The 16,541-nt window shown below is 43.2% G+C and overlaps 1 protein-coding gene across 1 annotated transcript in view; it reads right to left on the bottom strand.

The window, feature by feature from the left end:
• Nucleotides 1-384: 384 nt before the first annotated feature.
• LOC138296682 (protein FAM228B-like) overlaps nucleotides 385-16,541 on the bottom strand; it is a 144,433-nt gene continuing 128,276 nt past the window's right edge. Inside the window, exons 9-10 of the mRNA XM_069236033.1 lie at nucleotides 11,435-11,579; nucleotides 385-3,966 (exon numbers count right to left, since the gene is read on the bottom strand). Coding sequence (XP_069092134.1) covers nucleotides 3,792-3,966; nucleotides 11,435-11,579 — 320 coding nt within the window. The 3' untranslated portion in view covers nucleotides 385-3,791. The remainder of the gene's footprint in view (nucleotides 3,967-11,434; nucleotides 11,580-16,541) is intronic.

The raw sequence follows: 16,541 nt of genomic DNA, 5'->3' as shown, positions 1-16,541 counted from the left end.
GAAATCAATTCCAGTGAGGCATAAGAGGGAGGGAATATGGATTTATTAGCACTAAACAATGGATGGAAAAAGGTATTCTTCAAATGCAAATAGGAAGGTAAACAAGGAAGGAATAGTGGAAAATACTTCCTATTGCGTTAGGACGTATGATGACAAAGCACCACAGTTAACGAAAAGTGGTGGAAATCCTTCTCGATCAATGCAAGATTGTTTTGTAAGCTGATAGTGTCTTTTACCCAGACACACTATTCCATTTGGAGTGCTGCAAAACCTCTGATTCAGTTGGCATTGGTTATTTAGATAGCACCAAAGTATGATGTCTCCCTCATCTGCTAATGATTCACCTCTGAAGATTTGTGCATAACAAAAAGAAAAACACATTTTATAAATATCTTTTATTTTTGCTAGAATCAATCTAGAGTACATAACTGATGATTTAATTAACAATTTCAAGATTAAAACAAGAGTGGATACATGGGAGTTTAAGTTCTAGATGCACTAACGTTCACTGAATTACTTCTGTGGCTCCCTGATATAGCCATACAGAGAAAGTTCTGAATTTAGTGGAATGGCTTCATCATTGTAAATCGATAGTCATTGCTTTTGTTCAGCCAGTCGAAGGGGATGACAGTAAGTCCTTCCTTTAGCAGAGAAGGTCCACAAATGGTAATGCTCAACTTATAGCAAACCTATTGGCCGTATCTGTCAAAGGTTGTGTCACATGGCAAAATGTTTTAAAAGGGGTTAAGTACCTGTTTTCCAAACCTTTTCTATGACTATGGTACAAATATTTAGTTTGGATTTTCTACGGTACTGCTGGAGGCGTAAATGGTTACACAAATAACTAGCGAAAACACAATACAGTTAAGCACCATTGATGTAAGTAAGAGAACAAAAACAGGGAGTGTTGACAGCAGACTACAGAAGCTTAGTTAACAGACTGTAAATGCTCTAACCCAAAGCCGCCAACATTACTTTGTACACGTTGAGGCTCAGAATGGGGGTGAAGGAGCAAAGCATTAGGAGGACATAAGACAGCTTTTGTTGGTTGTCTGCTGGGGTCTTTTACCCTAACTGGATATCAAGTTCTAATGGCCTAGCAGGTCAGTTGAGGGATCTGGGTCAGATGTAGCAGCACCAATGAGAAGTATTTACGAAAACAATATGCACAGCTGCAATTTATGCTTATGTCACACGACTGCATTTATGACATTTAAGGCCCAATATTTGTCTGTGTCAAAATGGTTGTTTGCAATATGCATGTCACAATTTATGCAAGCTGTGGTGAAAATGCTTATTAATTTCCTGATCCAAATGCTTTGAATGTTCCAATTAAAGGCCAATATCTTTGGTAAATGTTTTGCTTGGACTTAATGGAACTGTTGGGTAAATAAGTAGCCTTGGGGCCCACTGCCCAGAGTTATACCAGTTGTTAAAGATCTTGAACCAAAGGTGTTGGTCTGAGTGGCAGGCAAGGGCCTGTAGTGAGGGGGAGGGCCTTTAACAACTGATATAGCCCAGGGCAGAAGGGCTGTAAAGCTGTTCGAACATTCCACCCACTGAAGGTAGAATTATCTAAACTAAAAAGTGGAAAACAGAAATAAACATTGGAATGCTGGAGCAGAAGGCTTATATCAGCAGTATTAGTACTGAGCCAATTCGTGGTCTTCAAAACATTCCAAGGTTCCAATTAAAGATTGGCCATGCACACTGATCTTCAGAAGACATGCGAAGTGGGCCACATCTCAACAATGCTGGACAACTCAGAGCAGTGGACAATGTTCTGTTATGTGTACTCATTAAGCAGCATCTCACCCGGAAATATTCTAGTACAAAGTAGGCGTGACAGGGATGCTGTCTTCTTCAAGAAGCAAAGATATGTTGTTGACAACGTGCCAGCAACCTCTTCCTTGCTGTTGGATGGGGTCAAACACCACAAGTGAACTAGGATTTCCTGAGCTTTGAGGCAGGAATACAGACCTGTGAACTCAACTCAGGAAGCCAGTTCCCAGAACCACAGCACCCATCTTGGATTTTGGGTTACATTCTGCTCTTGTTTATACTTAGTGCATAGGTGAAGAATCAACATATTTGTGATTAGGTATTGTATCCATAGTTACTTCCAAAACAGAGTAATTGCATTTCACAGCTTAGTAAAATATTTTCTTTCAGAAGAAATAGTTGCATACAAGTTCAATTACTTCCAAAGCAAACTTGATATATTTTAACTTTTACTCAACCCCTTTCTAGACAATGATCTAAAAAGGGTGCATTGTTTCTGTCTTCAAATATATATATTTGTTTGCCTTTGTTGTAAAATGTACAGTTGCACCAACACAGCATACATCATTTTGACAACACCTTAGAGCCGCTGTGGTGTTTCTTGTGTGCTGTGGGGCAGTAGCTAATTCCTGAATAAGTGACCACTTACCAAAAATCAAAGGAAGCACAGTGATATGTGAACAATTTGATTTAATCTCAGTCACTGGTAGATACTCGGGTCGCATGCCTTACCAACTATTTTCACTACTTCTCTACTTTAGACAGAGGCCTTGGTCCTGCTCCAGGAGGTACATATGGGCAGCAGCCAACATCTGAATAATCCTCTCATCGAATAAATAGCAATCGAAAGTGACAGAAAACAAAGACAGGGACTAGGACTTTATGTAAATTAGTAAACTGAAACATAATCCATGCATTGCGGTTTGTATGGGTTTTTGTATATTCATTTGACATTGGTTTTGGGTACATTATAACTTCCTAAAGGAGTGAGCATTGTTTCTTTAAAGTGTCACACCTCATTGGCAAAGTTTCCGATTTGTAGTTTGCATCTGTATTTTGCAAATGTTTCAAATAATTAATATCTAATTGCTTTTCAAGTCTATCTTTCGTTTCCATTGATTTTAAAAGGGGAAGTATTTGAAGTATAACCTTTGAAAAGTACAATGCCATGGCTAAAGGAAGGGCCTTAAAAGCACTCCAGTGGGTGGACTCTACCCCTGCTTTAAGATCTCGGTGCTTAGCACCGTTGTACCATCTGGTGTGGAAACCACCAGCTTCTCTGAAGGCTTCCTATACCTGCTCCCACCTGGCATTGTACAAATCACTTACGCAGTCCGTGAAGTCTGATCTGGAACGGGCCCTGGGGGACCACTCTTGCACAACATTAGATTAGATCCAACAGTTCTGAGTCTTTTCTTTAGGTATTTTACTATGTCCTTGGCTATCATGTGATGCAAACATTTTTAGTACAATGCTGAAATGAACAAGGAAAAGAGCTGCAAAAAGAAGTGTAAGCTAAAACCATTTCTTGTGGTGATCCATTTCGACATTGTAGCGGTATGAAGAATGGAAGCGCATTTAGGAAGAAAACCTAGGGAAGAAAGAGACACAGTAAAACTGCACAACACCACTATACACCTTTTCATAAGTTTAGCTTCAAAATCCTTATTAGGATCCTTAATAGTCTGCGATATCCCAGCCACAAGCGGTCATTGTTTTAACCTTCATTGACGCTGGGCGAAAGGCACATATGGCTCATGTAATTTTTTCCACCAATGAAGAGCATAGTAGTCGATCTCCAGACACCTGTGACATCGCCATGACACCCACTGACGAATCGTGTGATCAACAGGAAGTACCTTTACCTCTGTTCCTTATCTGCTTCACCTGTTATGCATCACAGGGTGGTCTAACTTTGCTGACGAAGAGTGTGTTTTCTTGTGTTGCCATGTGGAAAAAAGACTACTTGACACAAGGGAGGGCCAACAAATGCAACAAGAAGGACATATTTATACTGCTAGCAGTTTGGCACCTTCGTGAATGGTTACTTGTTTTGTAGCCGGCGTGTGGTCAGCGGACCTTTTTTTGTGGTCTACGTTCATGAAGTGACCCGATGCGGGTCTCCGGGCTTCCCTGAAGTTCAAATCCAGGGAACTGATGTTGAAGGTTCCTATCATCCTCTGCCTAAAACACAACAGAATTGAGACAGTTACTACCTTTAGGACACTTGCTCTGGTTCTTAACAAGTGTAACCCGGCATGCCTACAGACCAACAATTACAGTCTCACACGCAGTAATAGTCAAACACCACAAAGCGCGGTTTCCTTAAAGACTTGCCCAATCTCTGTACATGGGTTGTGTTGTGTTGTGTTGTGTTGCTTTAATTCTGGGAATGTGGTTGAGCCTTCTATCCTAAGAACATATGTGTGTGAACATTCCATGTGTCTGTGTATTCTTGTGCTCTGTCAGTGTTGTGCTCATTGAGCACACAGTGATCGGAGCCTACTATCCCTCCATGTTGCCTTGTGGACATAATGCTCAACATGTATCTCCAATCTGGCGAACTTTATAGTTCTCCTAAGAGGGTTGGAGCAAACGACATTCCCACCCTTCCAACGCAAAGGTGTTCTACATGAATACAGTGCTTGTGTTATTGGAACTGCATTGGTTCGGCACTGGCCAGCCATTTTGCAGTATTTTTTTTTTTTATAAACCAATTTTATTGATTTTTGTGAAACAAAACACATACAACATTGGCACAGACTGTTGTACGACCATGACAACATTATAGCTATGCAGGTAAGCATATATGTTATCAGAAAACATCAAGTACACAGTGGCAGGATACAATATTCTAGGGGTTCCACCCTGAGAGGTAATTATGGGATTTGTCCCAACCATTTCCTCCATACCCGCTTGGGCTTACGGGGACAGCCCTGTGCCTCAAACCGTTTTCTTGTTTTGCATACCAGTCCATCCCTTGGTGTCATTTTGATCTAGAAAAAGGTGTGGGGGATCTCCAGTGAGTTGCAATGTCTCTTTTTGCCACCAATAAGGCTGTGCCCAGGAAGGTAGGTTCAGCATGTGTTTCCCCAATCCCCTCTAAATACATCAATGAGTTCATTTGTTATTGCCGTCCGATATCTCTGAATATGGGGGCAGGTCCAAGTTAATGTAAAAGTAAGCAGTGGATCCTCCACATGCATGAAGGGTCTGGAAGAAACCTAGCTCGGTGTGACCTGGCTGGTGAGAGGTATACTCTGTAGAGATAATACTTCTGTATCAGTCCCAAGCGAGAAGACATAGTTGTACTTCTGGGTGCCATCAAAGCATTGCACCAATCAGTGTCATCTTTAGGGCCTATCCATTGTTCCCAGCGGTCCCTAACGTAGGTCAGATCCCCTGAAGAGTTAATTATCAATGTTTTATAGATCCGATATATCCCGCCCGACCTACCAACCCCATAAGAGTTTTACCTTCTAATGGATTGTATTCTGGTAGGGCTTCTATGCGTGTACAATGCATATGAAGAGCCTGACGGAGTTGAATATATTTATAGAACTGAATATGCAATTGTTGATACTCTGTATAGAGGTCATAAAAGGAACGAATATGGGAGCCAGTCCACACATCTTCCAGCTACGATATGCCCACCAAGTCCATTTTATCAAATCCTTGCAGCGGGCCACTTCGCTTAACTATGTACCGTACCAAAGGAGTGTTTGCTGTGTCAGGGTATCGGCCCAATGGGTGTGTCTTAAGGCCGCTCTCCAAGCTAGGAATACCATTCTGGTTTCCGGGGCCATGTCTTTGTGGAGCCAGTGTCCATTTAATAGGCCGTGGATACGGGGTAAGGAGAGTTGGGTAAGTTTGAGGCGATAAGCCAGGTCACACCATCCCTCGTTAAACCAATCGTGCAGGAACAGAGTAGCTAGATATAGTAATAGAGATTGGACATGCCCAGTCCCCCATCATACGAGCCTTGTTGACAATGCTGGAGCTCAATGTGGTGACGCGCCCGCGCCAAAGAAATGATGTGGTCAAGAGAGGAATGTGAAGGTTTTGAAACACATACAAGAAACATGGCAAGACCATCATTTTAGATAGTGCCCAGAACATTAAGGGGGAGGGTCTGCGATCACTCCAGGTCTGATTTAACTTTCTGAGTTAGGGGCCTAAGGTTCAGAATCCAAGTAAGGGCTGGGAACAGCAATAGCCAGATATTCAAGTATTTGAAGCTTAACCAACGAATAGGTATATCCCTTTGCCAATCAAAGCAAGATCTAGACATGGCCAGCGGCACCAGAATCTATTGAGCCGGGTTCATGCGGAGGCTGGATGCAACCTCAAAGCGACGAAGGTGATGGAGACATCGGGGCAGCTAATGGATGGATCTGACAAGTATAGGAGGACATCATCAGCGTATAGGGCTATACAATCTTTCTGTCCCCCCCTTCCATCCCCACCCACAGAGAAGAACATCGCCCGTAATCAACTGGCGCCAACGCCTCACTCGCTAGGGCAAACAGGAGGAGAGACAAGGCACAGCCCTGACGAGTGCCTCAGCCGATGGGAAAGGAGTGCAAAACAATGCCATTGATGTAGCTAAGAGCCGTCGGGCTTGTGTATAGGGCATGGACCAGTCTGCAGAAGCGTGATCCTATTCCTGGCCGTCTGAGCACCAGCATCAAGTATTCCTAATCAACAGTATCAAATGCTTTCTCAAAGTCAATGAGCCAGGTCAGGGGTTAGGAGATGACGATGGGCTAGTGTCACGTGGAGGTGCTGAGTACAATGCCTTGTGCCGCGAGAGATCATGAATCTGCATTCATTGGGATGAATTAATGTGTATAGCACATTTTTGAGACCAGTAGCCAGGATCAAGACGTAAATCTTCACCTCTGCATCAATAAGGGAAATTAGTCGGAGCAAGACAGGGAGGTGGGCTGGGTTTTGCGAATAACCACTATGGTGGCAATATCCATGTTAGTCGGAAAGGTACCTACACGGTTAATCTCTTCATAATGAGCTAGGAGCTTAGGTGTCAGGGTTTCCCAGAATGCTGCACACAATTCAGTGGGGAAGCCATAAGCCATGAGTTTTCCCAGTGGCCATGGCGGAGATCGCTACCTACACTTCTGCTAACGTGATGGGTTCATCTAGTGCTTGAGTCTCTGTGGGGAACAACCGAGGAAGAGGCACATCACTGAGACATTGGGCGGCGTAAGAATGCTCAACCGTTTGGGATAGTGCAAATAATGTTTGGTAATAGCCTGCAAAAACTTCAGCCACTGCCGAAAGCGTGGATTGTCGCTCCCCTCTTGCATCAGTGACATCTGGGATGATTCTGGAGGCCTGTTGATGAGAAATAAACCAGTAAAGTAGCTTTTCATTTTTATCCCCCCAGCCATATATATGTGGCGTGGAAGCTAGTCATAGGTGTTCCGTGGCCTCCATAGCTTGAAGACGCAGTACCTCGCTTATCAGTTAAAGGCGACAAGAGGTTGCTTCCTCCGGGTTGAGGGCCAATTCACTTTCCAAGCGGAGTGTCTGAGCTTCCAGCCAGGTATAAAACTCTTAGCGTACCTTCGTATTATAGCATTGCTGGCTGCCCATAGGACACCCATAGACTAAACAGAGCCTTCGTTAACAGCAAAATATTCCTGGGTTTTCGCCTGCAGAAACTGAGTGCATTCTTCATTTTGTAGATACCAGGAGTTTAACCGCCATAGAGGTCGTGTATTTATCCCCTGTGAGCCTGTTTTGAGGAAAAAGAGGAGCATGACCAGATATCCCCCTTGGTTGGATTTCGACCGAGACAATGTTGCGACATTCTGGGGCAGGCATAAGGAAGAGATCTATATGGGACTGTGTCTTATGGGCTGCCGAAGTGTGTGTGAACTCTCTACGCCACAGGTGCCAGGTCTGCCATACATCACAAAGCCCCAGGGAGGTGAGCCAGCTGGAGAGATGGTGTGCTTTGATACATCTAGAGGTAGAGGGGGGCCGGAGGTGTCTAAAGCCGGATCGAGGACTGCGCTGAAGCCCTTATCAATGTTGTACCTTGTGGGAGATCCGTCAAAACTTTAGACATGTTCCCCAGGAAGGAGCAGAAGGTCACTGGGGGAGCCTAACTGCTTAGGAGGTTAAAGGCACGCCCTGCAAGTGTACCTGTGGGAGCTAAGAACCGACCTCGGTGGTCCTTTACTACTTGGGGTACTGTCAGAGGAAAGAAGAGGCGTAAAAGAATGGCCACTCCCTTAGAGCATCGATTGAAGACCACGTGGTAAACTCTATTGAAGCCCCTGCGTACCAGGAAGGGGCAGTTATCACCCAGGAAGTGTGTTTCTTGGAACAACAGGATGTCTGCCTGGTGTCGCTGGGCACGTCAGTGCCGCTGAGCGTTTTATTTTGTCCAGGAACCCATTAACGTTCCAGGACAGGTATTTTTACAGGTGGGGGCCATAGTGTTAGGTAAATGTAGTTAGGTGCGTCATAGGGAATGTCACCCGTCCTCCCAGGGGGCCTGTTTAGTGTTGTAGTGGTGTGTGTTGAGGACGCTGTATGTTAGAGGAGCGTGTCTTGTGTATCCCTTTGGGAGTCTGTGTATTTAACTGTAAGAAAAACCTATAAGGTGAAACAGAAGCATGAAGTCAAATCTGCCGTGAGGTAAACCTATGAACTCTAAAATCTCCAGTCCCCCCCACCAACTCCCACCCCTTCCAATACTTCCCCCAAGAAGCATTGGTCACCCTCATAATAGAAGTAAAACTCAATAAATTGATGAAAAACAGAAATTAGATTGTGGTGGACCCCCTCCATTATTTCAGATCGTATGTAGTGATCATGACAGAAAAGGTGTAGTCAACAGAGTAGGACTACAGACATTCCATTCTGGATCAAGGGAAGAGATAGCGCTGGACTTCAAGAGAGATCTGTGTCGCTGTGCACCTCCAGTTGGTCGGAGCAGGGGCAGGTGTGTCGCTCTCACGTGTTCCCCCGGGCACTGTCTTGGGTCCAGCATGGCCATGGGATGAAGGTCAAGGGGAGATTGAACGTCAACAGTGTTTTCGTCTCTGTGAGAGGGTACGTGGTCTCTGGCGTTTAGGCCTTCAATCGGGATGGCTCTCACACCTCAGTCCAGGAGGTTGTGAGGAGCTATGTCGTGGCGTATCATGTCGCCGTTCTTCTGTGAGCAAGGTTCAGGCCAGTTCCGATGTTTCAAAGAAGTGTGACTTGTTGTTATAAATGACCCAAAGCCTGGCCGGGAATGGGGGGCGGTATTGTATTCCTATTGCTCTGAGTTTCTGTTTAATGTTAGTGTAAGTACGACGTAGTTGTTGAACTTCTTGAGTATAATCAAGAAATATGAGGACCTTGGTTTCATTGCATCGAAGATCCATCTGGGATGGGCTATCAACGGTCTGGGCAGAGAGCCTTGTGACAGCCTGGGGGTCAAGTCCCGATGTGCGCATTAGACTGCAAGCCAGGAAGAAAGAAGAGTGGCAGGCATTCAGGTTTTAATCCAGTTCTCAAGGTAGTCTGCCACAGATCGTGGTTCTGTGTTTTCGGGAATGCCAATCATGCGCACATTGTTATGTCGAGAGCAGTTTTCGGCATCTTCGGAGCGGCGGGGCAGTTCAGCTGTTTATGTGAGGAGGGTGGATACATCAATGCAGACTTCACCTATTTTGGTCTCTACTGCGGCCTGTGAGGTTTGTATTGTCTGAAGAAATGTGGTCAGTTCACTCGATGGGGGTCCCAGCTTGGTCTCCCCAGATTTACCCCAGTGGACCTGTGGTTGCCCCGGTGGAGTATTGATCCATACATGTCTGAGCTGTAGAGGGTTGGGGGTCCTCTTTGCCCATGGTTGTGGATGTATCAGATCAAACCCCACAGCATGGCCCGTCAGACACACCCTGTGGAGGCTTAAACAAATTGAAGGGGGAGGCCAGGGGGTATTGTGTGCAGTTCTCACTGATCTTAAGGGTGCAGCATGGTGCCTGGGTCTCAACAGGGTTATATACCGGTATATCGTTTGAGTACAGCTTCACATTAGATGAAGTCTTGTGGCCCCGGGAGCGCTTGGTTAGTGGCTGCAGGAAAGTTTGCTCTTCAATAGCGGCTTATCTCTTAGACATGTTTTTGGAAAGGAGAGGGCCTTTACCTACAATGTCCTAGTCTGTATTTTTGGAGAATGTTCACATGTGAAAGGAGGAAGACCAGATCTAAATTGCAGACTGCAGTTCCTCCTGGGAATCTCAGGCAAGGGGCCCCCCAACTCACTTCCGGGCCCTGCTCCAGCCAGTATTGGGTAGGAACTAGTTAGATCAAATAGGTGCTGGAGTATTTGCTGTGGGGTGAGACTCCTTTTTCCGCCTGTCTTAGGGCAGGTCGAGCACAGATCGGGCCCAGCAGGCCAAGTCCAGGTTCACTCCAGCCCGGAGTGTCACCACTTAGTTATGCTGGTGGCCTGGAGTATCGGTGAGGCCTCGCTTTAGGAAGGATCAGGCAAGTTCATGGGACTGGTGTGTGCTGCGAGGGAGGCGGTGGGGGGGACCGCCGTCGCAGCGGGCCTGTAGAGTCTCAGGTGTTCTCCCTCTTGTCCAATGCAGGGATGGGAGCGAGGCCTTCATAGGCCGCAGGGGGCGATGTGCAGACTTTGCAGGAGTGGAGCCAAAGAGGAGGGCAACGGGAAGGTCGGTTGTCACATGCAGGCGACCTGTCCCCAGTCCCGTCTGTGCATCCCTCACCTGGGGTTTTGGCCGCTCCAGACCCCTGGGGGAGGGGAGGGGAGGGGAGGGGGTGCACGGCGCAAGATGAGCCATCCAGCTGGACTGCACCCTTCCTTTATACGACACGGACCGTCTGACTCCCTATCCCGCGGGCCCCAGGTGATGGAGTCAACGTTGGAAATGGGGGGTGGGGTGAGGTTTATCTGCTGCACCCACATTCCTCCAGTGGTCAGGGTGCCTCCAGGTGCCAAATCAGGACCTCCAGAGGAGGGGAAGAAGCACTAGGGTGGTTTGCTCACTGCTGCTGGATCTAACCACCAGAGGCATTTTGCTATGCTTCTCAGTCCGCCATCGGGCAGCCGCACACCCAGTGTCCAATCCCCCTTGGTCTCACCACATTTGGAAGATTTGTAGCCCAGTGTTGCAGAAGCAGTGGTATAGCAGAATCTCGAGGAAAAGCAGGCAATGGTCCCAGGGCCAGTATGTGCTCCTCTAGATGTCAACCTGAGCTGTAAACTTTTTTTATCTTGAAATCAGCACCTGTTCCTTTAAGGACCAAGGATTACTTTGAAAAAATGTATCCAGTTTAGGGAATGGGAAAGCAGGATTGGTGGTCTGTCAATCACAAGTGGGGGAAGAGGGGTGGGGAAAAGGAACCTACTAATTATTATTCATTAGGCATGTCCTTCTGCGATCCACTACTGCTAGATATTTTGTGAGATGACTTACTAGTACGTAGGTTGAATCACAAAATGAAAGGCAGGTCGCATTCGGTGTGTAATCTGCACCCACCAATTGTGACCTGCCTTTTCGGACATCAAACCTTTAATTTCATATATGCCTTTATTGGAAGAACATAAACATATTTTAACAAAATACTACTTTTACGGCTGCTGATATATATTTATTTTACTTACCTGCTCCTTCGTCGGACATCACTTTCTATGAATCCCAACGGCGTTTTCAACCATTCAGGTCCATCTGCAATTTTACGCCTGAAAGGCACCAGTGGCAGCTTTTGTTTGTGAAGTGCATCTATTTCTTTGGCTGTGAAGGCTCTTCCTATAGAAATGAAAACAGAAATCAGTTTTTTCATATCAGGCATTTCTCACCCAATTACAAATGTGGTTAGGGACTCAATGAGAATTCAGATTAACAGTTTTAATTAGAATGTACCAAACACAATAATAAAAGAAGACTAACATAATGTGTTAAAAGCATAGGCTGCACCATATTGTACTGACTCAGGCATTAGACCTTGAAGTAGTAAGAGTTTTAGAATATATATATATATATATATATATATATATATATATATATATATATATATATATATATATTCAGCATGACAAAATACATACAAATCATATGTAATCACTAATCAAGACACATTAATCAATCAAAATATTCCCTTATAATAAATATATGTCACCATATATATTTTAAGCAAATGCAAGTAAATTTTAGAGGTGAAATGAAGGAGAGAGAGAACAAAGAATATGGAATAACCCTATATATTATGTTTAGTATGTTACGGCAGTCAGTTTGCAATGAAAAGATAACACTAATACTATACAGATGTATTATAATCATTATAAATCTATAAATTATAAAATAAATAACATTCCTAGGTGTTTAAGGTGAATTACACATCTTTCTAAAACCAAGTCGACGTTTTAGTAGAATTATATGACAACAATGTGCAGAGGCAATCAGATTATGGGCCTGATTACGACTTCGGCGGAGAGGGTTAATCCGTCCCAAAAGTGACGGATATTCCACCCGCCATATTACGAGTTCCATAGGATACAATGGACTCGTAATTCAGAGGGCGGGATATCCGTCACATTTGGGACGGATTAACCCTCTCCGCCGAAGTTGTAATCAGGCCCTATAAATCTTAATTTTTCATGCGTAGAGAAAGAATTTGAATTATCTTTTCTGCAGTTAGATTATACATTGTTCCACCAAGAGAGAAAATATAACTTGACACATCTAGATGTTCTCTGCTGGAATGCAATGTATATAAACAAACCAATTATTTCAAAATCATCACTGCATGTGACACTAGAAACAGGTAAGGAATCTAAAAACAAATAGGTAGGTTCAAAGAGATTGACATTCGCCAAACCAAATAAACATTATTATAAACAAAAACATATGTAATACGTCTTCTTTATAGGTTTGGTCTAAAGACAGCTGTTGGTGCCTCACCAGCCTCATATAATCAAACATTCATAAATAACAAATACAGTCCTGTATGTATACACAGAGGGGTTTTCAGGTCATTCCCCTCTTCCATTGGACTACTCAACTGTCATTCACAATTTGCTTCCACTCACCAGCATGGAAGAAGGAGTGACAGCATTTTTGCTGTTCACATGTGTATGTCTCCCTTTACCCTCCCCAGGAATAGGTATCTGGCCAGTACTTTACTATGCAAGTGATGTTTTTCTTTCCATCCCTTCAGCCTTTTTAGTCATTCTTGTGCCTCTGATGTTTGTTCAGGTTACAGTAATTCAGAGATATCAGTACTTTTCTTAGTATCAACAAGAATAACGTTCCCTTGTGATGTACATTAAAACTTAAAATGGTTTCTATACCTATTCTAAGTACACCTGCTGCTAAGAAGCATCACTGCAGGTCTATTCAAACAGGATGCAGTGATTATTTTTTTTTACATTTTTAATGCATGCACATTAAGACAGCTTAAGGAGGCAGCATGTTTTCTTCTTTTTTTTTGGTATTACAAAATATTAACCTTCAAACCACCTTGCAAAGTCCTGACCTTTTGCCCTCACCAGTGCTTGTTACAGGATAGCACAAACGGAGTGTAGAATACTCTATCATACATTTAAAAAGATATAACTATGTAAGCACATTTAAAGGGGTTAAATATGTTAATGCTAAGTGTACCCCATAAATTGATGGGCCAAACAATCTCTAGATCAGACACTTACAGTAATTTAATATTTAACTGGCTGAGGAAAAAATAGTTTATATCCATATGTACAAAATGGGCTGTATGAACAGAATCACCCCATACTGAGGGAGTGATTACCTGAAAAAGAAACCAATTCAAATGACTAATGATTTTAAAGGTAAATATTCTGAAAATGATCTGGTTAAATAAAAGTAGTTTGTAACTTGTCAAAATAAATAACAGAATTATCAATCAACTAAGAATTCCACTACAAACTCACATATCCGGCTCTTTAAAAAATAGATCTTATTATAATTGTTCCAATTTTGCTAATCGCAGAATTACCGATGAAAAAAGGGCTTAGTAGATCCGTCCGATAATCCACTTAACAATCTTTGCAATAAATGTGTATACTACAGTAAGGACCATGTGTATTAATCTGCCGCTGTAGATAATTATACCGCTATTTTACAAATTTGGGATAAAATCTGAACCCATAGCTTTCAGAACATCTCAGATTTACTTCAATTTATGTAAAAACCAGAGACATCACAGAACTAATCAACATTAACCACCACCTGCAAATTGGTGCATGATTCAGTCAAGCAGAATACCATGTTGTGCACGCATAAAGAGATAACAGTATAGGTCATATGAACAGCAGACCCTACCCTCTAGGTCCCCCCTGCACTCCACAGTCAGCGGTTCCATAGCGAATGCACATAGGAGGAGACAGAGGGTAATGCGCTCTGGTACTTCGCCACCGCTCAACTGCTGGATAAGTATTGCCATGCCCATGGGCAAATGCAGCAAGAACAGCAAAACAATGTTATGAATCCTACCAAGTACTCTCCAAAACTGAGATGCCGCAACAGCCGGAACAGATATACTCATGCATGACCTGTTACCCAGCCATTAAAAACATTAAAAGGCCTTCTTAGAATAGAGAAGCTCCTCCTTAGAAAACCCAGCTTTATCTCAGCACACTAATCTAGCTATTGCAGGGGACAGCTTGGAGGCAAGTATCTTCAGTAATATCTCGGTATCTATATTTATGAGCAAAAGAGAGCAACATGACCCACAATGGCTGGTTTTAGGGAAGGGTGATATTTTCGTCTGCATCACAGATTCCCAAACAGCTTTAGCAGCAATAATATTTTCCAACACTGCAGGCATCTTTAATGTGGATACAAGGGCAAATGTATTTTAGAGAGAATCCGTTCCAAGAGCCATCTGGGCCTTTTAGTGCATTACATTACATGTGTTGTTTTCAGCAATAAGCCAAAACAAACATACAAAGATAACATTTCATAGAAAACATGTTAAAAACTAAGGGCCTGATTTAGAGTTTGGCGTAGGGGGTTACTCTGTCACAAACATGACTGAATTCCCATCCACCATATTACAATTCCATTATAGTCTATGGAAATTGTAATACGCCGGACAGGATATCCGCCACATTTGTAGTGGAGTAACCCCTTCGCCAAACTCTAAATCGGCCCCAAGTTCTGTAAAAAAAAAAAAAAAAAAAGAGATGGCAAAGGGGAAGAAAATAAAAGAGGGAATCAAATTCCACATTGTCTAACAGTAGTTTCTTTGAACTTAAGTGCTCTAAAGTCCATCTCTATTTGATTCCTTTGTCAAATCAATTTGAATGCTTTGAGCAACCAGATGAAAACCAAGTTGGTCTGGACCAATACAGAACAATAATAGTTTTTGGGTGGAACCCACGTCTCGCTGTGACTGGTAACAAGATGATGGTCACTAAAATTATCAAATTATTAGAAAAGTGGTTTTTGGACTGTTCAAAGTAGTAAGAAATTAAGATATCAGACGCACAAAGATAATCCTGTCAGAGTGGCCCCACCTCTTGCCATGGCCAGTATCAAGTGTACATTCACTTAATTATCTGATTGGTAGAAAATACGAGATGCTTTGGTGCCAACTAAATTAGGAGAAGGGTAAGTGGATTAAACCGGGGAAAAGAGGAGTGGGCCATGATTTTTTGGTCCTTGTGCAAACCATCAAGGAAAAAGTTTTCACAACACTCCTCCCTCATTCATTACCACGATTCAGAGCGCCAGATGGGCCTTCTTGTCAGAATCAATGTGGCCAGATGTAACTTGAAACAGTCATACAGATTAGGTGGTTGTCTGTTCTATAGCAAAGTGCAAGTGTATTGTTACGAGTTGATACTGAGAAGAGTTCCAATAAGGGCACTAGTCACTTCAGATGCCGGGCTTTAGACTTTCTGCAAAACAGTATGAAATGCAATTTTGTAACATGACCATCGGCGCTTGGTTGCTATTAAACTGGCAAATACACTCTAGTAGGAAGAACATCCAAAATGAATTTAATATATAAACTGTGACGTGCCTCAGGTAAAATGTAGTTGATATAAATCTCTGACGCCAAGAGATGCTTTACAAAGAGGTAGCGGTCAGTCATGAGTGAGGTGTCTGCAACTCTGGTGTGTGACGTGAGTTAGTGGGACTGACATGAAACCTTCCCTTTCGTGACGGCATTGGGGGGAGGGGTGGAGTGGGAAGTAAATTGTTGCCAGTTCATAGTTATCTATACCCTAGATTCGTTAATATCCCGACATAAAGTACCAATGGATTATTAGGGAACTTAGCATCCTCAGATACTTCAATTATAGATCTTAAAAACACTCCCCAATATCGGTCTCTAATCAGTTGTACTCAGTACATTACTGGACAGAAGGGGCATGATTCACAAAGGTAAGATTAGACTTTGGCTTTTCTTTTTTGGTTTTCACAAACTGCAAGTCAAGGCAAAGAACTAAGCACATACAACGATAGGCCTGTCCTCTGCAGTTGTAAACTTACTATTAACTCATAGTTTGTGAATACTAACAAAAGCGTAAACTTACACAAAAGTGTAATTTAATCTTTGTGAATCAGGCCCAAAGCAATTATGTCTGTTTTAGATCTTATGCCTAGCTGCAAAAACAGGGGACCAAGTGGAGTTCCAAGACCCAATTTTATCCAGGTCCTTTGAAAGTTATTCTCTATTACTTGCAGTTGCTTGGCTTTGCCGTAACACCAGAGTTTGGCATCACAGGACTGCAGATGCAAATG

Source organism: Pleurodeles waltl, chromosome 5 (genome assembly GCF_031143425.1).
Source record: "Pleurodeles waltl isolate 20211129_DDA chromosome 5, aPleWal1.hap1.20221129, whole genome shotgun sequence".
NCBI lineage: Eukaryota > Metazoa > Chordata > Amphibia > Caudata > Salamandridae > Pleurodeles > Pleurodeles waltl.
This window is presented reverse-complemented; position numbering and strand designations above follow the sequence as displayed.